A 15,819-nucleotide genomic window follows, 5' to 3' on the forward strand; every position below is an offset into this window, starting at 1 on the left:
TTGATTTTCTACGATCCAAATTAGAATGAAAAGTTCTATTTCATTTAGGAGTGTTCTTGTTTAATGTAATTTAGGAGCATGAGAAGTTCTGTGTTTACACTGGATTGGGAATTAAGCCAATGAAAAAAATAGTGAAGAGTTTAGATCATGTCCACACTGCAGCAATTGCTGAGTAGAATACCTGTCTTAAAGTAGTGACTTGCCCAACTAACAGTGCCCAAGCTCCACGAAGAACTTTGTCAAGTCTGTTCAAGCAAAATCAGTCTGGAAGTTCAAAGAGTTTACTCTTGTGTCTCATAGCTCTAGAGAACTTCTGCAGGAATACAATGATAGGAAAAGGGGGGGAGTGGCTGCTCAAGGTGGGAACGTTTAGATTGGATGTAAGGGGAATGTTCTTTACAGGGAGAGTGGTGAGGTGCTGGAACAGGCTGTCCAGAGAGGATGTGGATGCTTCATCCCTGGAGGTGTTCAAGACCAGGTTGGATGCAACCCTGAGCAGCCTGGACTAGTACCAGATCTGGGGTTGGTGGCCCTGCCTGTTTCAGGGGGGGTTGGAACTTGACAGTCCTTGGGGTCTCTTCCAACCCAAGCTATTCTATGATTCTACGAATACCATGCTCTTGAAAAAGGAAGCAAAGCCCTGCTTTCTCCTCTAAAGGGAATGGCCACATTGGAAGGCTAGGGAGCTGGCAACACCCCTACAATGTTCTGCGTCTGCTCCCTCCCTCTCTTCGTTTGCTTCAGCCCCAGTGAATACTGACACATCCTATATGAAATGGCAAATATTAAACAGGGTTAGATACTATTTTTGATGCTGAGTGGCCTGCAGCCTGTCTGTAAAATAATTCTCACAGTCAATTGGACATGTGGGGCCAAATCCTGTTGGGCTGCTGAAGGGCCAGATGCAGAGAGTTTACTGTTCTCTTGCTTCCCATGAAAGTTATAATGTATTTACTGGAATATAACCCTCCCTCTTTATGCCATTTATGGGAAACATGTCACTCAGAGTTTATCAATCAGTTAATTAATAACAGGCAAAACCAGATGATCACACTTTGGAAGAGCAAATATTTGTTGAAAATCTTCTATATGGGACAGTCACCTTCACATAGTTTTCAAACACAGTTGATTAAGTAACAGAGAAACTACCTAATAGGTAAGTTGAGGTTTATCTGAATTATTTGGATCGTAAAAAGAAGGATTATTTTATTATGTATATTAATACTATTAAATATATTATATATAGGTAATATTTCTCACATATTCTCTAAATAGGATGATTTAAATGGTTATAGATCTTGATCAGTGTTATAATATATTGGAGCACTCTCTTGCCATAACATCTTCAAAAGAAAAAAAATGAAATAGTAATTTTATCATGTTTTTGTCAATGAACTTTCTATTCTTTTGTAAAGGAAGCTCTCAAAACTAGTAATAAGTTTCACTCTAGGAATGTAAAAAAGCAAGCCTATAATGTGCAAAATTATCACCTTACTGTTAACAAAACTGTTTTTCCTAGTCCTAGAGGACATACTGTATTTCTAGTTGTTACTGAATGACAAAGCTTATGTAATGTTTATGTTAAATTGTTGTAATCTCAGTTTTTCAGTGACTGTTCAGTGAAATGTTTATGTTCTTACTCCTGTGATTTGTTGCACACATCACGTGGGTATTTGTATGTGTTTGAGGAAGTGGGACTCCTCTTGAGTGCTGAATGGTCTGGGACATGTCCCTTTTTTCTCAGTCTGAAATCCATTTGTGTTGGGATGGCAGCACGAACTGGAAGGCAACTCATGGTATTCCCCATTTTGTCTCCCTGCCTCCCTGGGAAGACTTGGTGGCCCTTTTCTGTGGCCAAGTATCTGTCAGCCCTTTCAGAAAGAGAAGCAGCAGTGGCATCTGTCAAGGACAGCCCTGTCAGGTATTGCACAGAAATTGCACTGTGCACAGAAAAGATGGAGAACATCACAGAATTATAGATTGGGTTGGGTTGGAAGGGACCTGAATTCCCACTCAGTTCCAACCCCCTGCCATGGGCTGGTTGCCACCTGTCAGATGAGGCTACCTAGGGTGCATTCCAACCTGGTCCTGAATGCCTCCAGGATGAAGGGCATCCACAGCTTCACTGAACATCCTGTGTCAGTGTTTCACCACCCTCTCTCACGGACTAATACCAGAATCTGTGCTTTCCAGTCCCTGCCTCTGACCCTGTCCAGGCCTACCCCTTTGAAGAAGGGATGATTCCCTCGGGAAGCCTCAATGCTTTCAGATCCAGAAGAGATGCTTTTTGTTGCCATAGCACTGAGGCAGGAAAAGTATCTTGTGTCTTTCTAACTTCCTACAGAAGAAGGTGACTACACAATGAATAAAGGTGCCTGGCAATTGTTGTAAGAGCTCTTAACAGCTTTGCATTATGATTAGTCAGGGAGACTGAGTGTCCCAAATCTGCAGAAGCAACTGGTGTACCTTTTGCCAAGGCAGGAGATGAACTTCAGGCAAAACCTTTCCCTACTCTGCTCCTGCTGAATCCAGATCTCCCAAGTGCTGGGATGTGCAGCTCATCACCTTAGATGAGGGCTTGCACACAGAGTTGAGAGCTGTGTTTTCATGTTTTTGGAGATTACCTCAAACACAGATTAAACAAACAAGCATGAAAGCATTCATGATCTGCATCTCACTGAAGATAAAGCAAGAGTTAATGGGAAAGAAAAAGAAAGAGCAAATATTCACAGCCACAGTAAGCTGCATATTTTAGTGTTCCTCTGACTGCTGTGCACTCAAACAAGGTACAAAATTCAGAGATCTCACTGCCTCCCCATTAAGTCATTACAGCCCATCTGTGTCACATCAAGTACAGAACATGACCTATTATCTCCAAGGAAAATAGCACACCACCTGACTGCCAAAAACACCCTGTGACTTGGCACCCAAATGTCTCTGTACTCGCATCAATACACCTTTTTGGGACTAACTCCCACAGCCTGAATCAGGCAACTGTGAAATTCAGTTGAACTCTGAATAAATGGCAATCAAATAAAACCAGCTTTCCCATATGGCGAATCACAAATTGTACAATGACTGTTACAGAGCTCTAACTAAACAGCCATAGTTAATAGTTACCATGTGTTTTCTAGATTGCTGAACTGCTTTAACGATGGGCCCTACAATCAATATTTTCTTCCCAGGTTGGATTCTAAGAGAAATTTCTCCAAAGAAAGAGAGATGAGATAATGGTACAGGCTGCTCAGAGAGATGGTACGGTCACTGTCCCTGGAGGTGTTTGAGAAAATGGTAGAGGCTGCACTGAGGAGTCATGCATGGGTTGGTGTTTGGACTAGATGACCTTAGCAGTTTTTCCAACCATGACAATTCTTTGACTCTATCTCTTTTATCTATTATCATGCCACTGCTACATGGATGTGCGGGCTCAGTGGTCTTGTACACTCTGCTCAATCTGCAATGGGAAAATTCACCTCCATTCAAGATTTTTTCAGTAAAGTGTAATTCAATGCCATTTTATGGAAGATAAATTCACATATCACTTTAATGCAAAGATGAATGATAAGTGTATTTGCATTTCATGCTTGAAAAGCATATTTTTATGTATGATACTAAAGTCTGCCTCAAGCTTTTTTGGAAAATGTCCAGATCCCTTCATTTTATTTGGTGATGAGAGAACCCTGTTAAATTAGCTCAGAATTCCCAATATGTATAAATTTGTAACCATCAAACAACTGCTTCATCCTCACACTATTAGACACTGAAATGTGGCACTTTCAGGGAGTAGAAGCACTGACAAACATCCTCCAGCATTTGCTGGACAGTGAAGAATATAACATAAAATAACATAAAATACATAAAATATAACATAAAATAACAGGGAATCTTGTGTCAAGTGATCAGGAGAGTGATCTGACTGGAATAATAATCAACCTGCATCAGAAGAAAGAGAAAAGAAATGAAATTATGAAATACAAGTATTTCTCCTAATGACATTGTATTTCTAGTTCTGAGCTTCATAATCTTTTGTGGGCTTAGTGACTATAAGCAGTAACATGATACTTCATGTTGACCTACTAGAAATAACTACATACTGCGCTGTCAACGGGAGTACATTAGCAGCTATAGCACCTTCCTCTACATGACACTGAGCTTAGGACTTCAGCCTTGTTCTCTTCGTGAGCTAGAGGTTGGCCTTCTTGATACAGCCACATACTGGGATGTTATCATTAGGAAATTGAACACTGTAGCTATAACATTACCTTGAGTGCTGCACTGTGTATTGCACAAAAAGCCTAGAATGTCTTCACAATATTTATCTGGACTTTCGCAGGGTTTTGACCTTCCTTCTCATTCTTTTTGGCAGTGGAGTGCCGATCATATTCACTGGCAGAAATTTCCTGCATAATTTGTTCCTGCTTCTCCAGGGCCACATCAGTATACTCCTTCATAGTTACAGAAGTACTTAACCTATTGCTTGTACACAAAACTCCAGATGTTTTAGTGATACTGAAAAGGAACTAGATAGAAGCTTTTTAATTCTTTTCATGAGTGTACCTGAAGCTTAGCTTTCCTTGATGTATCAAGAGAAGTTGACCAGCAAGAGATTTAATTACAGATACCACTAAAATCTGCAATGTCTCTCATTTTTAGCCCAAATGAACTTTTCTGCAAGTGAACCAAAAAACATAAGAAAGTAAAAAAGTACTCAACACTGTTTTTTTTTTGTTTGTTTGTTTGTGATAATAATCTTTCAATAATAGTCAATGTCTCTCAAATAATATATCTGACAAAGAGCTGCTGGTGCTACAATATCTTTAAGATCTTTGTTTTCTTTCATACATGTGAAAGATAGCTCATCTTGACTGATATTTTTTGATGTTTGGTTCCCTACTAAACTATGGCTACTTATTTCAAGACTGTTTTTTCAACATAGTTAGATGAATTACTGGGTGAAAATATGATGTGCATGGATTCTGTCTCACCTTAGACCCTTTGTGCAATTGATATGTCAGTGGAGTTAATCCTGATTTATTCCGATGAGCTTGGCTTAGAAGCTTCTCTCTTTCAAAGGCAAACTGTTTTTGTCTGATTTTAGTTTTTCTACAAAACTAGACAAATATATCCTTCTAAAAATTTATCCTGGGAAAACAAGGCGTAAGTTAAAGCACAGAAGTTTGATTTTCATAGTTTGCAAAAGTAATTAGCAGTGTGGAATTCCAGCATTCTCTGAGTCATTTCTAAAATGTTGAAAATTTACATACTGAAGTATTTTTCTGATTGGCTCATGGAATTCACCAGTTCCAGAGCAAAACCTAGTGGTTGTAATTTGATTTAAGTGTCTGTTTTAATATAAGATCCTCTAACTCTCAAGGACAGGTTGTTTTCTGGATTGGCTTTTATCAAATTAGGCAGTTTTTATGTTTCTCAAATGTTTAGGGTTTTTTTCCTAAGGATTTAAATCTTGCTGATGTAGCAAGCTACTGATATAAAACATCTGAGGTAACAAATAAATGAACAAAGGAATGGTGTTTCTTAGGCCACTGTTAATAGATGGATCCTGTATGAATTGCAACCATGACTAAGACCCATAACACGGAGATCACAAGTCACCTATCAGTGGCAATGAAGAGCAGGAATTTACAGGTCTCATCACCTCAGTCATCCTTAGTCTGTGTCGGAACTGTTCAGGGAAAATGCCACTTACATGTGCTTACATGTGCTTACAGGTGACAGCAGTTTCTAAAGGAATTAGAAATTATAAGAGAAAATCTGTGAAATACTTCCACATTGAGCTGCCAATAGCAGATCATAGCATCTCTTCTGAATTCTTTTACTAAATGTGGAAACTTCTCTCTGCGACTGCTCTAGATTTGATCCTTCAGACAGGAACAACACCTTAGGTTTAAAGTATGTACCCTGAAGATTCAGAAATGTCACCTTGCTACATCCATTACCTCTGTGCTTTAAATCAAAACAAATAAAAATTTCCCATTTTCTTTACTAGGGGGAAGAAAGAACAAGGGGGAAAAAAAGGTCATTACTGGACACCAACATGAAAATTGGAATTTACCTACTTCTTTTATGTGAAATATGTTTTGAAATCAGCAAGGCTGAAATCAAACCTAAATCTCCAAAGAAGGAAAAGAGGCTGAATTTCTTAGGAAGAAATAAAAATGTCAGTATTTCTGAGGAATGGCATCAACATAAAAATGACTCTAAAACTTTAGAAGAACAAAGTCTTGAAGAGCTTACTCTTCTCAATTTCACTGAAAAGACAGCAAATTTTGGATTTAACCTCTACCGAAAAATTGCAATGAAACTTGATAACAATATAATTATCTCTCCCCTTTCTGTATCAACTGTCATGGCTACATATTTGCTGGCAGCCAAAGGGGAAACACACAGACAAATAGCAAAAGCTCTAAACCTCCCTGCTTTGAAAGACAGAGATCACCATTATTTACCAGCACTGTTTAAACAACTGAAAGATAACATCACAACAAATGAAGAACTTCTCTTTGTGCAAGGCATTCTTTCTTTTATCCAAAAGGACTTTACAGTCAGGGAAGCTTTCCTCAATTTATCTAAGCAGTACTTTGATATGGAATTCCTGTGTGTGGACTTTGAAAACATCACACAAGCAAAGTTTGCTATAAATCAAAACATTAAACAAAGGACCAAAGGAAAAATATCAGAGCTTTTTGAAGAAGTTGATCGACATTCTAAACTGCTACTTTTGGACTACATCTTTTTTCAAGGTAACTATTTTCATTCTGCAAAATGGTTATTTATTAGAGGAAACAGAACTCAGACTTTACCAACATTAGGGGAAGCTTAAATTAATTTATTTCCTGCACTGCCCACATCTCTAAATAGATTTCCTTTCTTCTAATAAGTTTATTTATCTGGAAATTATTTTTCATCATAGTGAACCACTATTCTTTTAATGTTTTCTTCCACACAACAAAGAACCGTGAAGAACAAAAGGCCCTATATCAATCCTCTGAGCAATCCTTCTTTGTAACTAAAAAATTTATTTTTTTACTCAGCCATTGAAATGAAAAAATCCTAACCATAACAGCTTTTTGAATACAAAGTACTGGGCATAAAAACCAGTTAGGCCACTGCTGCAGTTCAAGGCACTCAAGAAAGTGGAAACCCCAGTAAAACAAACACATATGAGAACAAAGTAAATTACTCTGCAGCCATAAAGCTGTTTATTCTTTTAGATTTAAAAGATGGCAGTTTGTCCAATTCCAAGTTTACCTTCCCTTGCAGAAAACCAAAGGGAAGAGATATCTGTGACCAAACGTGAGAGCAAGTGCAGAAATCAGAATAAATAGCCTAAAAGAGGACACATTCCAGAGCAGCTTCTCAGACAATGCACTGCTGAATTCCCCTTGAAGAGATTGTATAATTACTTTAAAAACAGGATGTTGAACAGCTGGTAGAAATTTTCAGAGAAGATGGCATGTTAATAAAAGACAGATGCTCAGATGGCATTCTGAACTTGATGGTTCTAAACACAGATGGGTTCTGAACTTGACTAGCAACTAACCCAGTGCAGAATATTTCCCTCCTTTCCCTACAATGGAAGCAGTTTATTTTGTGCATTCTCCTGTTTTAAACAATGTAAAGAACATACACTAAGTATACTGCAGTTGTCACCCAGTTGTCCCAGATACCACTGACATCCACTTTAACTTGCTGCAGAAAGGATTCTACACTTTTTTTAAATGGTTCTGAACATTTTGTTGAACCAGTCTGAATTCACACAATTATTTCATTTTTCTTTCTGCAGGAAAGTGGCTCTATCCATTTAATTCAAAATTCACAGAAATTGAAACTTTCCACATAAACAAATACAGAAGTGTGCAAGTACCCATGATGTTCAAGTCAGATAAAGTAAATTCAACTTTTGATGAAAATTTAAGATGCAATGTGATAAAACTACCCTACAAAGGCAAAGCCTACATGCTAATTGTCATCCCAGAAAAGGGGGAAGATTATGTTTCGCTTGAAGACCATTTGACAATGGAGCTTGTGGAATCCTGGCTCGCAAACATGAAGAGCAGGTACTGCTATGACACTTGTTGGCCTTCAAGTGTTTCATTTCCATTGCAGCAAAGCAATAAAGTAAAACAATGATTATCAGTTCTAAAAAGCATCAACTCTGAGGCAACAAGTCTGTTGGTCATCTCAGTCAGAAATGTCTCAGAGGGCATTGCCAAATTTTTCTGTATGCCTTCTCTCTTGAAATTCTGCACAGCCAGGCGAAGTGTACGATAAATGTCTACATTAATATTTCTGAAATGTATGTACAAATGTGTATATTTATAGAACTTTACTTATCAATGAAAACCCTGAGTACTGGATCAATTGGAGTATAAAAATGTAAAAACAAATTACTCTTGTGAAATATAATTCCTTATGTGACAGGCCTCTTCAGTGGTCAATAAGTTAACCTGTCATTCCAGCATTAGGCCACTAGAAGTGCTCATGAAAGTATTTTATACTGAGAAGGAAATAATTTCAAGCATCTTCGGCATTCAACAAAGTAGAGATGATATTCTGGCAGCCTAAATTCCAGCAGAGAATCTTTAACATTTGCCTTTTGTTTTTACTGATTGTGCGAAGCTTAATTCCTGAGAACTGTGTCTTTCAGCAATAACTTACTGTATTTCTAATGTTTGTTTGTTTTCTTTTTAAACAGAAAAATGGATATTTCATTTCCAAAGTTCAAACTAGAACAAAAATACAAAATGAAGAAACTGCTTTATGCTCTTGGAATTAAAAATCTCTTTGCACGTACAGCTGATCTTAGTCATCTCACCGATAAAAAATACCTAACAGTCTCCCAGGTAAGCCTTCTAAAATTATTTGCTATTTGGATTATAGTAAATAGTGGGTCCATGTTCAGTGACATACAGACCAACTATTAGGAAAGAACCTCAACTGACAAGCGTATGGAATCTGCACATCCTAAACAGTATGCACCCCACCATAGAACTACATACACACTTTTGCAGATAACAGAATCTCAAAACATCATCACAACACAATTGTATTCCAACCCATACCAAATGGACTGCTTTGTACACTGTAATTTTTAAAGGTCAATACTGTAAACAAGTAAGCTGAAATTCCAAAAACTCTGAAAACTCAAATACAGTTTTTCAAAATTGTGTTGGCTTGTAGTCTTAAAAAAACAACAGCAACAACAAAAAAGACCCATCTTTCTGAGAAAATCAATCACAGGAAAAATAAATGTAATGTATAAAATTGGAGCGATGTTCAGTTTGGCATAAACTATTTAACTTTAGTGAATTACAATGGCAATTTGCAGCACTTTTTTCCTTTCCCTTTGATTTATGACTATTCCTTGTCAGTGATCTATGGGCTGGGCTGGTTTGGCCCAGTTCTGTGACCACTGGGTTGAGGAACCCATGGACCCACAACCCAGGAAAGGGGGAAAGGGAAAAAAGAAAAATGCAAAGCAACACAAAGTCCTCTGGCATATGTAGTCTTTCTTCTCTTCTGAGACAGATGTACTCAGAGCTATCGATGATCCATGGAGCTGGAGCATTAACTCTTTAATTCCCAGTGCACTACATGATGTTATGGTGTGGAATACTAATAACAAACATCATAAAACCATGACATTTTTCAACAGTTCACTTTATGTTACCATGAAGTGATCTTGCTTGAAGAGTAGCTGCTGATATTAGAACCAAGAAGTACATCAGCTACAAAATGCCAGTCATGGTAGCTGTCTTCATTACATAAGGATATTTAGCAGAGACTTTGACACTAGTGAAGCCCTTCTACTATCCTGGCATAAATAGTTCCTAGAATTAAGAGTTTTGTGAGTTAGGAATGCATAAGTTGCCCAGGCAGGTCACCAATACAGACCCAAATACAGAGGAATTACTCAGAGGTACATGCAAACTGAAAAAACAAAAAAGAATAAGATCCTTCTGGGCTGTGGTTGTAGTCCTAAGACCAACCCAAGACCATATCTTAGTGCTGTCCATATTTACTCTGTGTTGACAATTCTGTGTTTTCATTCAGAAAAGTAGAAGTAAAGCCTCAGGGACGTGGAAAAGCACAATAATATCTGAACTACCATCTGAAACCTAATAATTGCAGTCACAATGGCCATACCGACTCCTCCATTTCTGAAGGAGATAATATATGTAGTACCAGTAACATACAGTGCCAGATCGGACAAACTGTAACCCTCAGGAGAAGCCTACTTCAATTGAATCTCTGACACTTTGAAATTTATTCTTCATGTTTCCATTTATTTCTGTCACTTATTTTCTCTCTATATTGCATTTCAGGTTGTCCAAAAGGCAGTCATTGAAGTAGATGAAAAAGGAACTGAGGCCACAGCAGCTACTGGGTCAGAAATAATTGCATTCTCAGTACCTCCTGTCATTAAAGTGGACCGACCATTTCTATTCATGATTTTTGAAGAAACTTTTAAAACTTTACTTTTCATTGGCAGGGTGGTTGATCCAACAGAAATGTGAATAAAAGTAATGGTTTTTATTGTGATATGTAAGAGGATTTATTTTTATTTTCTTTAAACTATTATTTACATTAGAATAAAAGGCAAAGTATGAAAATATGAAAACTTGTTTTGTCTCTTCAGCTAGCAGTAGGTCATCCTATTAATATTTTGTTAATGTCTAAGGACAAGATTAATGCACAAAGTTATAAAATGACAAAAGTATTTCTTGTAAAAGCTACCAGGCAAATTAAAAACAAACCAACCATCCTTACAGAAATAAACTTTCAAAATTCAACATTTTAGTGACATATATGAGTGTAGATCAAAGATTTGTATGCCAAAGTATCCAGGAAGCTCATTTCCAAACACTGCAACTTGATATTCCTTAGTGCTATCTTCAGTTGTAATGAAGCTTAAAAGCTTGATATCAGTGTCAGCCATTTTTGCCACACTGGAAACAACAGCAGGAGCAGGAACAAACCCTAAACAAGAATTCATAACCCCTGTGTGGAGATCTTTATTTCTATAGAAATTGTCTATTGTGGTTTGCATTGTCCAAGAGAGTGATTCAGTTCAAGGTATTTCAAATTCCTTCATGATGTGCCTGGCTTTTGAAATATTCTTTCTCCTAAGGACAAAATAATTCTGAATATCATTCAGGTATTCTACACCTTCAAAACCTGAATCTATATTCCTCCATAACATTAACCTAGATCTCTCCTAAAAGAAGAATTTCTTTGTGTTTTATCATCTAGCTATAAGAGAAAACGAGGACACGGGTCTCTACATTTAAATGAAGACAGACTTCAGTAGGGAAAAACATACCTCCACAAAATCGGAATAAAACCCTTCACAGAGCTCAGAATCACCATTTGGATTTTAGGATTGGATATTTCTGAATAGCATTACAAATCACCTTATTCAAGAAGTGCAGTGACTCTAACAGAACATTTACAGAAAGAGCACCCAGATCACAAATATTTATTAAATTTTAATTTACCGAGTCCTGTGTATAACTTCAAAACAATGCAAAAAGCTACTCCTAACTATATGTAACTAGAAGACCTATGCTTATATCTTTCCCAAAAAAGCTGCCCAAAAGGGTGCAGAAGAGTTTGGCACAGATGATGAGATAAAAATAGGGTAAAGCTAGCAAACAGCTCTAAAAGTAAAAACTCAGTTACAATTAGTTCTGTTTACAGAAACTCAGACATTGCTGTAAGCCATTCATGAAAGGAGTTACAGAGGAAACTCTGGTACCTTACTGCACTAATAAGGCATATCTAACCTAACTGTACATGGCAGGATGAACGTACCCAGAAAAAGGTACTCCTGCCTCAGAACAATTAGCAGAAGGAATGCTGCTACAGTCATTCCTGTACAGCTGAGCCATGCTGGTGTTCTGAGCTGTAGGTAAAACAGTGCTGTAGATCCGAAAGTACTGGTGCTATCCAACAAAAGTAAAACAGGAAGGGCTGATGGAAGGGTACACAAGACATCAGAAGGACTACATAAGGAAGACATACAAACAACAACAAAAAATGTTTAAAAAGAGCATTAAAAGATTACATAATGGGATTTTAATATGTGGTATGGTTACTGAGTGAAGAATTAAATAAAGTTGTTAAAAGTGACAGACAAATGACAGCTAATAAGAAACAGACAACAGGCAATGCAGAATCCATTATATGCTCATAGAGGGGATAAATAGCTTGGGTTCAAGTCTAGGAAGTTAATAACTGTTCTGATGTGTTCTAATAAAGGTATGTGAGTGCCAAACACAGTTATGAGTCCTTCTCTGCAGCTGAGCACTGCTGATTTAATTTGATTTCTGGCAGAAGTCAAACTGAAAACACTGAGCAGTCTCTGGCGCCCAGGGTTCACAGCTGTGCCCGGTGTGTTGAGGCAGCCATCCCTGGGGAAGGGGGAGTGTTTGCATCAGGGAGACAGAAACCAAATCTGCACATCTGCATCAATACTGAATGTCAAAAACATCATGGTCCTTGAGGCAGCTTTTAAAGGAACCTGATTAGTGGGAGCCTACACCAAGCTGCAGAACAAATTGAAACTTGAGTGATTCCACAGAATCAAACCGTGTTTATGACCAGAAAAAGAGTAAATACCTAAATCCAACTGTGGTCTAAGAGGCTTAAGTGTTTAGATAATAAAATGCTGCCAGATCCAATATCTTGTACTTCACACAAGACAGCATAGATCTATCATTATTACTATGGTAAATAAATACTTTCAATAGGTAAATTTATTTGTTTTAGTTATAAAAGATGCCCTGAGGAAAAAATATTTATTTCAAGAACATGCATGTACAGCATTGTTCTAGTTTTATTTTGAGTAAATTCATCATTCATATAGTTACATTATAAAAAGTAACCACACACGCATGTGCATTCACAAATCAGATCATCTTTATCATACACCAACAGAGTTAAAAAAGCAGTTGTTTCTTATATTAATATATTATGTTGCTTCCATTTTGAAATAGAGAAGCTGACAATAGCTTCATATGCTCTCTCAAGTATTGACATAAATAGAACTTTTTAAAATAGAATTGAAGGTTTTTCCACAGATATCTCGATAGAAACATTAGCATTAATACAAACAAATGCAGATGACGTCACTGAAGCATGATTGCTTGCAATAACAGCTAATTAAAAACTAGATTCGTCATTATAAATTATTCAAGTGAAAATACAATTTGAAATACTAAAAATTAAAGCAAGTATTTATACAACAAAACTTATGAAATAAAACTTTTTTTAATATCATCTGCAGACATCTCCTTTTAGACTGCCGTGATACTTATGCAGAATTTTCATGAACTTTACTTTGTAGCTGTAAAAAACTTTACCTTCAAATTCACAGTACAACGCTACTGACATTTTTGTTTCATCTATATAAAACTGACTAATGGGTCTGGATTCTGATCTTAAGTTAGGTTTGAAAGTTCTTTAAAATGTGGGATTACTTCTTCATATTCATGACAATTTCTTCTATTTCTTGAATAAAATATGAATGCTAAGAATTTATAAAATTGTAAATTGACCCAATTAAGTAATGGATATATGCATTCTAAATCCAAGAATTTGAACTACAAAGGCGTAACTGAAGAAATCAAAATCCTCTCTTTAGCTGCAGCAGTGAAGAGCACATAGCTGAAGTTGCAATTCATTACATTTCACTACAACATTAGAATTCTGCAACCATTACATTACTTATTTTACAACTTGGGATTTTGTTTAGAAGTTAAAAGGTTTTAACACTGCAAGATGCATTTCGTCACCCCAAGCATTACAGAGTCCCATCTGCTGCTCCAGCACTATCACATGTGATTGTTGCTTCCAGCAGTCCCCCATTCTCTTCTTATCCTGTCAGAAGATCTAGGAGTTCGATTTTCTGTTTTTTCTTCATGCAAAAGAAGAAACACAATATGTTCTTGCTATTTTATTAAGTAAAGCAATAAAAAGTTATTGTGTGTAACATTTTATTATAATTGATCAGCAGCAGAACTACGTAATCATCTGCTCAACTTCCTAAAGCAATTATATGACTGAGTGAGACATTATTTGAAGATACTTATGCTTAAAATTGTTAAGCACCACTGTGAACATCTTACAGATCACTTGCAGAAATCTAATAAAATACTGATATCAATTGATCGTTAAGCAGTTTATCTCAATGCAACAATAGTTCTACTTCCACCTTTTATGGAATGGAAAATCCATACTCCTCGTTCTTGAAGCTAATTTTCACTGTTTTAATTGGAAGTGTAATAAAGTCTAAATACTAACTGAGTGGCTAAAGACAAGATGCAAAATGATGCCTATAAAGCTGGATATTTTTATCAGTAAATATATAAAGTACTGAAAAATGCTAACTTTTACTAAATGTTTACTGAAATCGGTCCTGTTACAGCATTACAAACTCAAGCAGAACATCAGTTCTCATTCATCAGTGAAAAGAAAACAATAAAGCAAAGCAGTATAATAACAAAAGATTAGACTTCTTTATGGACCTTGGTGCTTGTAAATCATGCCAATTTCTGCTCAGAAATGGCTTGTGTTCTAACTGGCCACTCCTTAATAGAAAATCAAGTAAGTACATTTGCCGTGCAAACTGACATACATAAATTATCTTGTGGAATAAAATAGTCAACCAGTGTTCTTTGTGACTCTTTCCTATTCCATAATGTGCTTAAAATTGGGCACTCATCCCTTCTGTGGCTCCACCATTAATGTATACAGGTACAGCTTCAGCATAATTCTTGCATTTTCTGTTGCCTAAGTATTACTCAAGGTCTGGCAAACCACACCAAATCTAATGGTTATTTTCCTTCTACTTGCCTGTGAACACTAGAGCAGGCTATATTAAGATTTTTTTTCTTTATATTATATTTTTATAATTATAATATAATTATATATTATTATTTTCAAAAAAGGGGGAATATACTAATCAGCATACAATTCTCTGAAGTGGAAGTAATATGGAAAGTAAAGACCTCAGTTCTGCACCATAATAACCTCGCATTAATTGTTTTGTCATTTAACTTAGAAGAACATTGCTTCATTGAAGTCGACTCTTCTGGTTTTTTGTTTTTGTTTTTCTTGAGGTTATATGTATTTCAGATAAACTTTTGCTAAGCAAAATTTCTTAGCACCAGAACTGACTTTCTGATCAAAAGAAATACAGAAAGAGGTAACCTAAACCTATCTGAGATCAACAAGGTCATGAGGGTACATTTACCATCAACCATCCCCAAATTTGCACCTTTTACTATTTCTTTGTAGAAATGCTCCATTTTTTAAATGAAAAGAATTAACCACTAACCCCATCCTTCAGTATCAAATCTACATGTTGCTTGAATTTAAGTCACCAGGAGTGATATCACTATTGTTTCCTGTTGTCACCTGGAAAATCAGTGCTTTCTTCTTTCCTATCTGGTGTAGCCTCCATATTTCAGCTCCGAACAAGTCATAGCCTCAGGTTCTAGACTCTCATTTCATTCTCAGCCTCTCCTACCATTTCAGATTTTAAAGTCTGTTCTTTTTCTGCTAGTTGTATTTTCTATTATACTCAAGTCTACAAGTCTCAAATAACCTCTGTTTCCTGCTGTCTCTGGCTTTCTCTGCTGTGCTTTGGCTAAGCAAGCACTTAGCAAAGAATAATCTCAGTTTGAGTCCACAATTACAGCTAGTCCAATGACAGTAATTCAGAACTAAAAGCTATTGTGCAAAAGGAATCTTAAAAAAGCTACTAGAGTCTACAGAGGTTTGACTGAGTAAGTA

General features: G+C 36.6%; 3 protein-coding genes across 6 annotated transcripts in view; 2 read left to right on the forward strand and 1 right to left on the reverse strand.

The window, feature by feature from the left end:
- The window catches only part of DDX24 (DEAD-box helicase 24), a 191,850-nt gene that overhangs the window by 97,103 nt on the left and 78,928 nt on the right, over nucleotides 1-15,819 (forward strand). The gene's annotated exons all lie outside the window — the stretch shown is intronic.
- Nucleotides 1,076-10,570, forward strand: SERPINA10 (serpin family A member 10). The gene is made up of 5 exons (XM_065755684.1): nucleotides 1,076-1,156; nucleotides 6,008-6,761; nucleotides 7,805-8,078; nucleotides 8,717-8,864; nucleotides 10,347-10,570. Exons 2-5 carry the CDS (start codon nucleotides 6,056-6,058, stop codon nucleotides 10,536-10,538), a joined length of 1,320 nt encoding a protein of 439 aa, XP_065611756.1. The 5' UTR covers nucleotides 1,076-1,156; nucleotides 6,008-6,055; the 3' UTR covers nucleotides 10,539-10,570.
- The window catches only part of PPP4R4 (protein phosphatase 4 regulatory subunit 4), a 58,331-nt gene continuing 55,353 nt past the window's right edge, over nucleotides 12,842-15,819 (reverse strand). For all 4 annotated transcript variants that reach the window (XM_065750753.1, XM_065750775.1, XM_065750733.1 and 1 more), the window contains one exon: nucleotides 12,842-13,939. In XM_065750753.1, the coding sequence (XP_065606825.1) occupies nucleotides 13,915-13,939 (25 nt within the window). In that variant the 3' untranslated portion in view covers nucleotides 12,842-13,914. The remainder of the gene's footprint in view (nucleotides 13,940-15,819) is intronic.

The sequence above is a fragment of the Cyrtonyx montezumae genome, unplaced genomic scaffold, assembly GCF_038088225.1.
Source record: "Cyrtonyx montezumae isolate F1298 unplaced genomic scaffold, pur_monq_1.0 scaffold_10, whole genome shotgun sequence".
Classification (NCBI taxonomy): domain Eukaryota; kingdom Metazoa; phylum Chordata; class Aves; order Galliformes; family Odontophoridae; genus Cyrtonyx; species Cyrtonyx montezumae.

Excerpts from the sequence above, each read along its gene's own strand:
- SERPINA10 (XM_065755684.1), top strand. The coding sequence starts at position 6,056 with ATGAAAATTGGAATTTACCTACTTCTTTTATGTGAAATATGTTTTGAA. Across the intron at positions 6,762-7,804 it reads GGACTACATCTTTTTTCAAG|GAAAGTGGCTCTATCCATTT; the intron begins GTAACTATTTTC and ends TTCTTTCTGCAG. Across the intron at positions 8,865-10,346 it reads AATACCTAACAGTCTCCCAG|GTTGTCCAAAAGGCAGTCAT; the intron begins GTAAGCCTTCTA and ends ATTGCATTTCAG.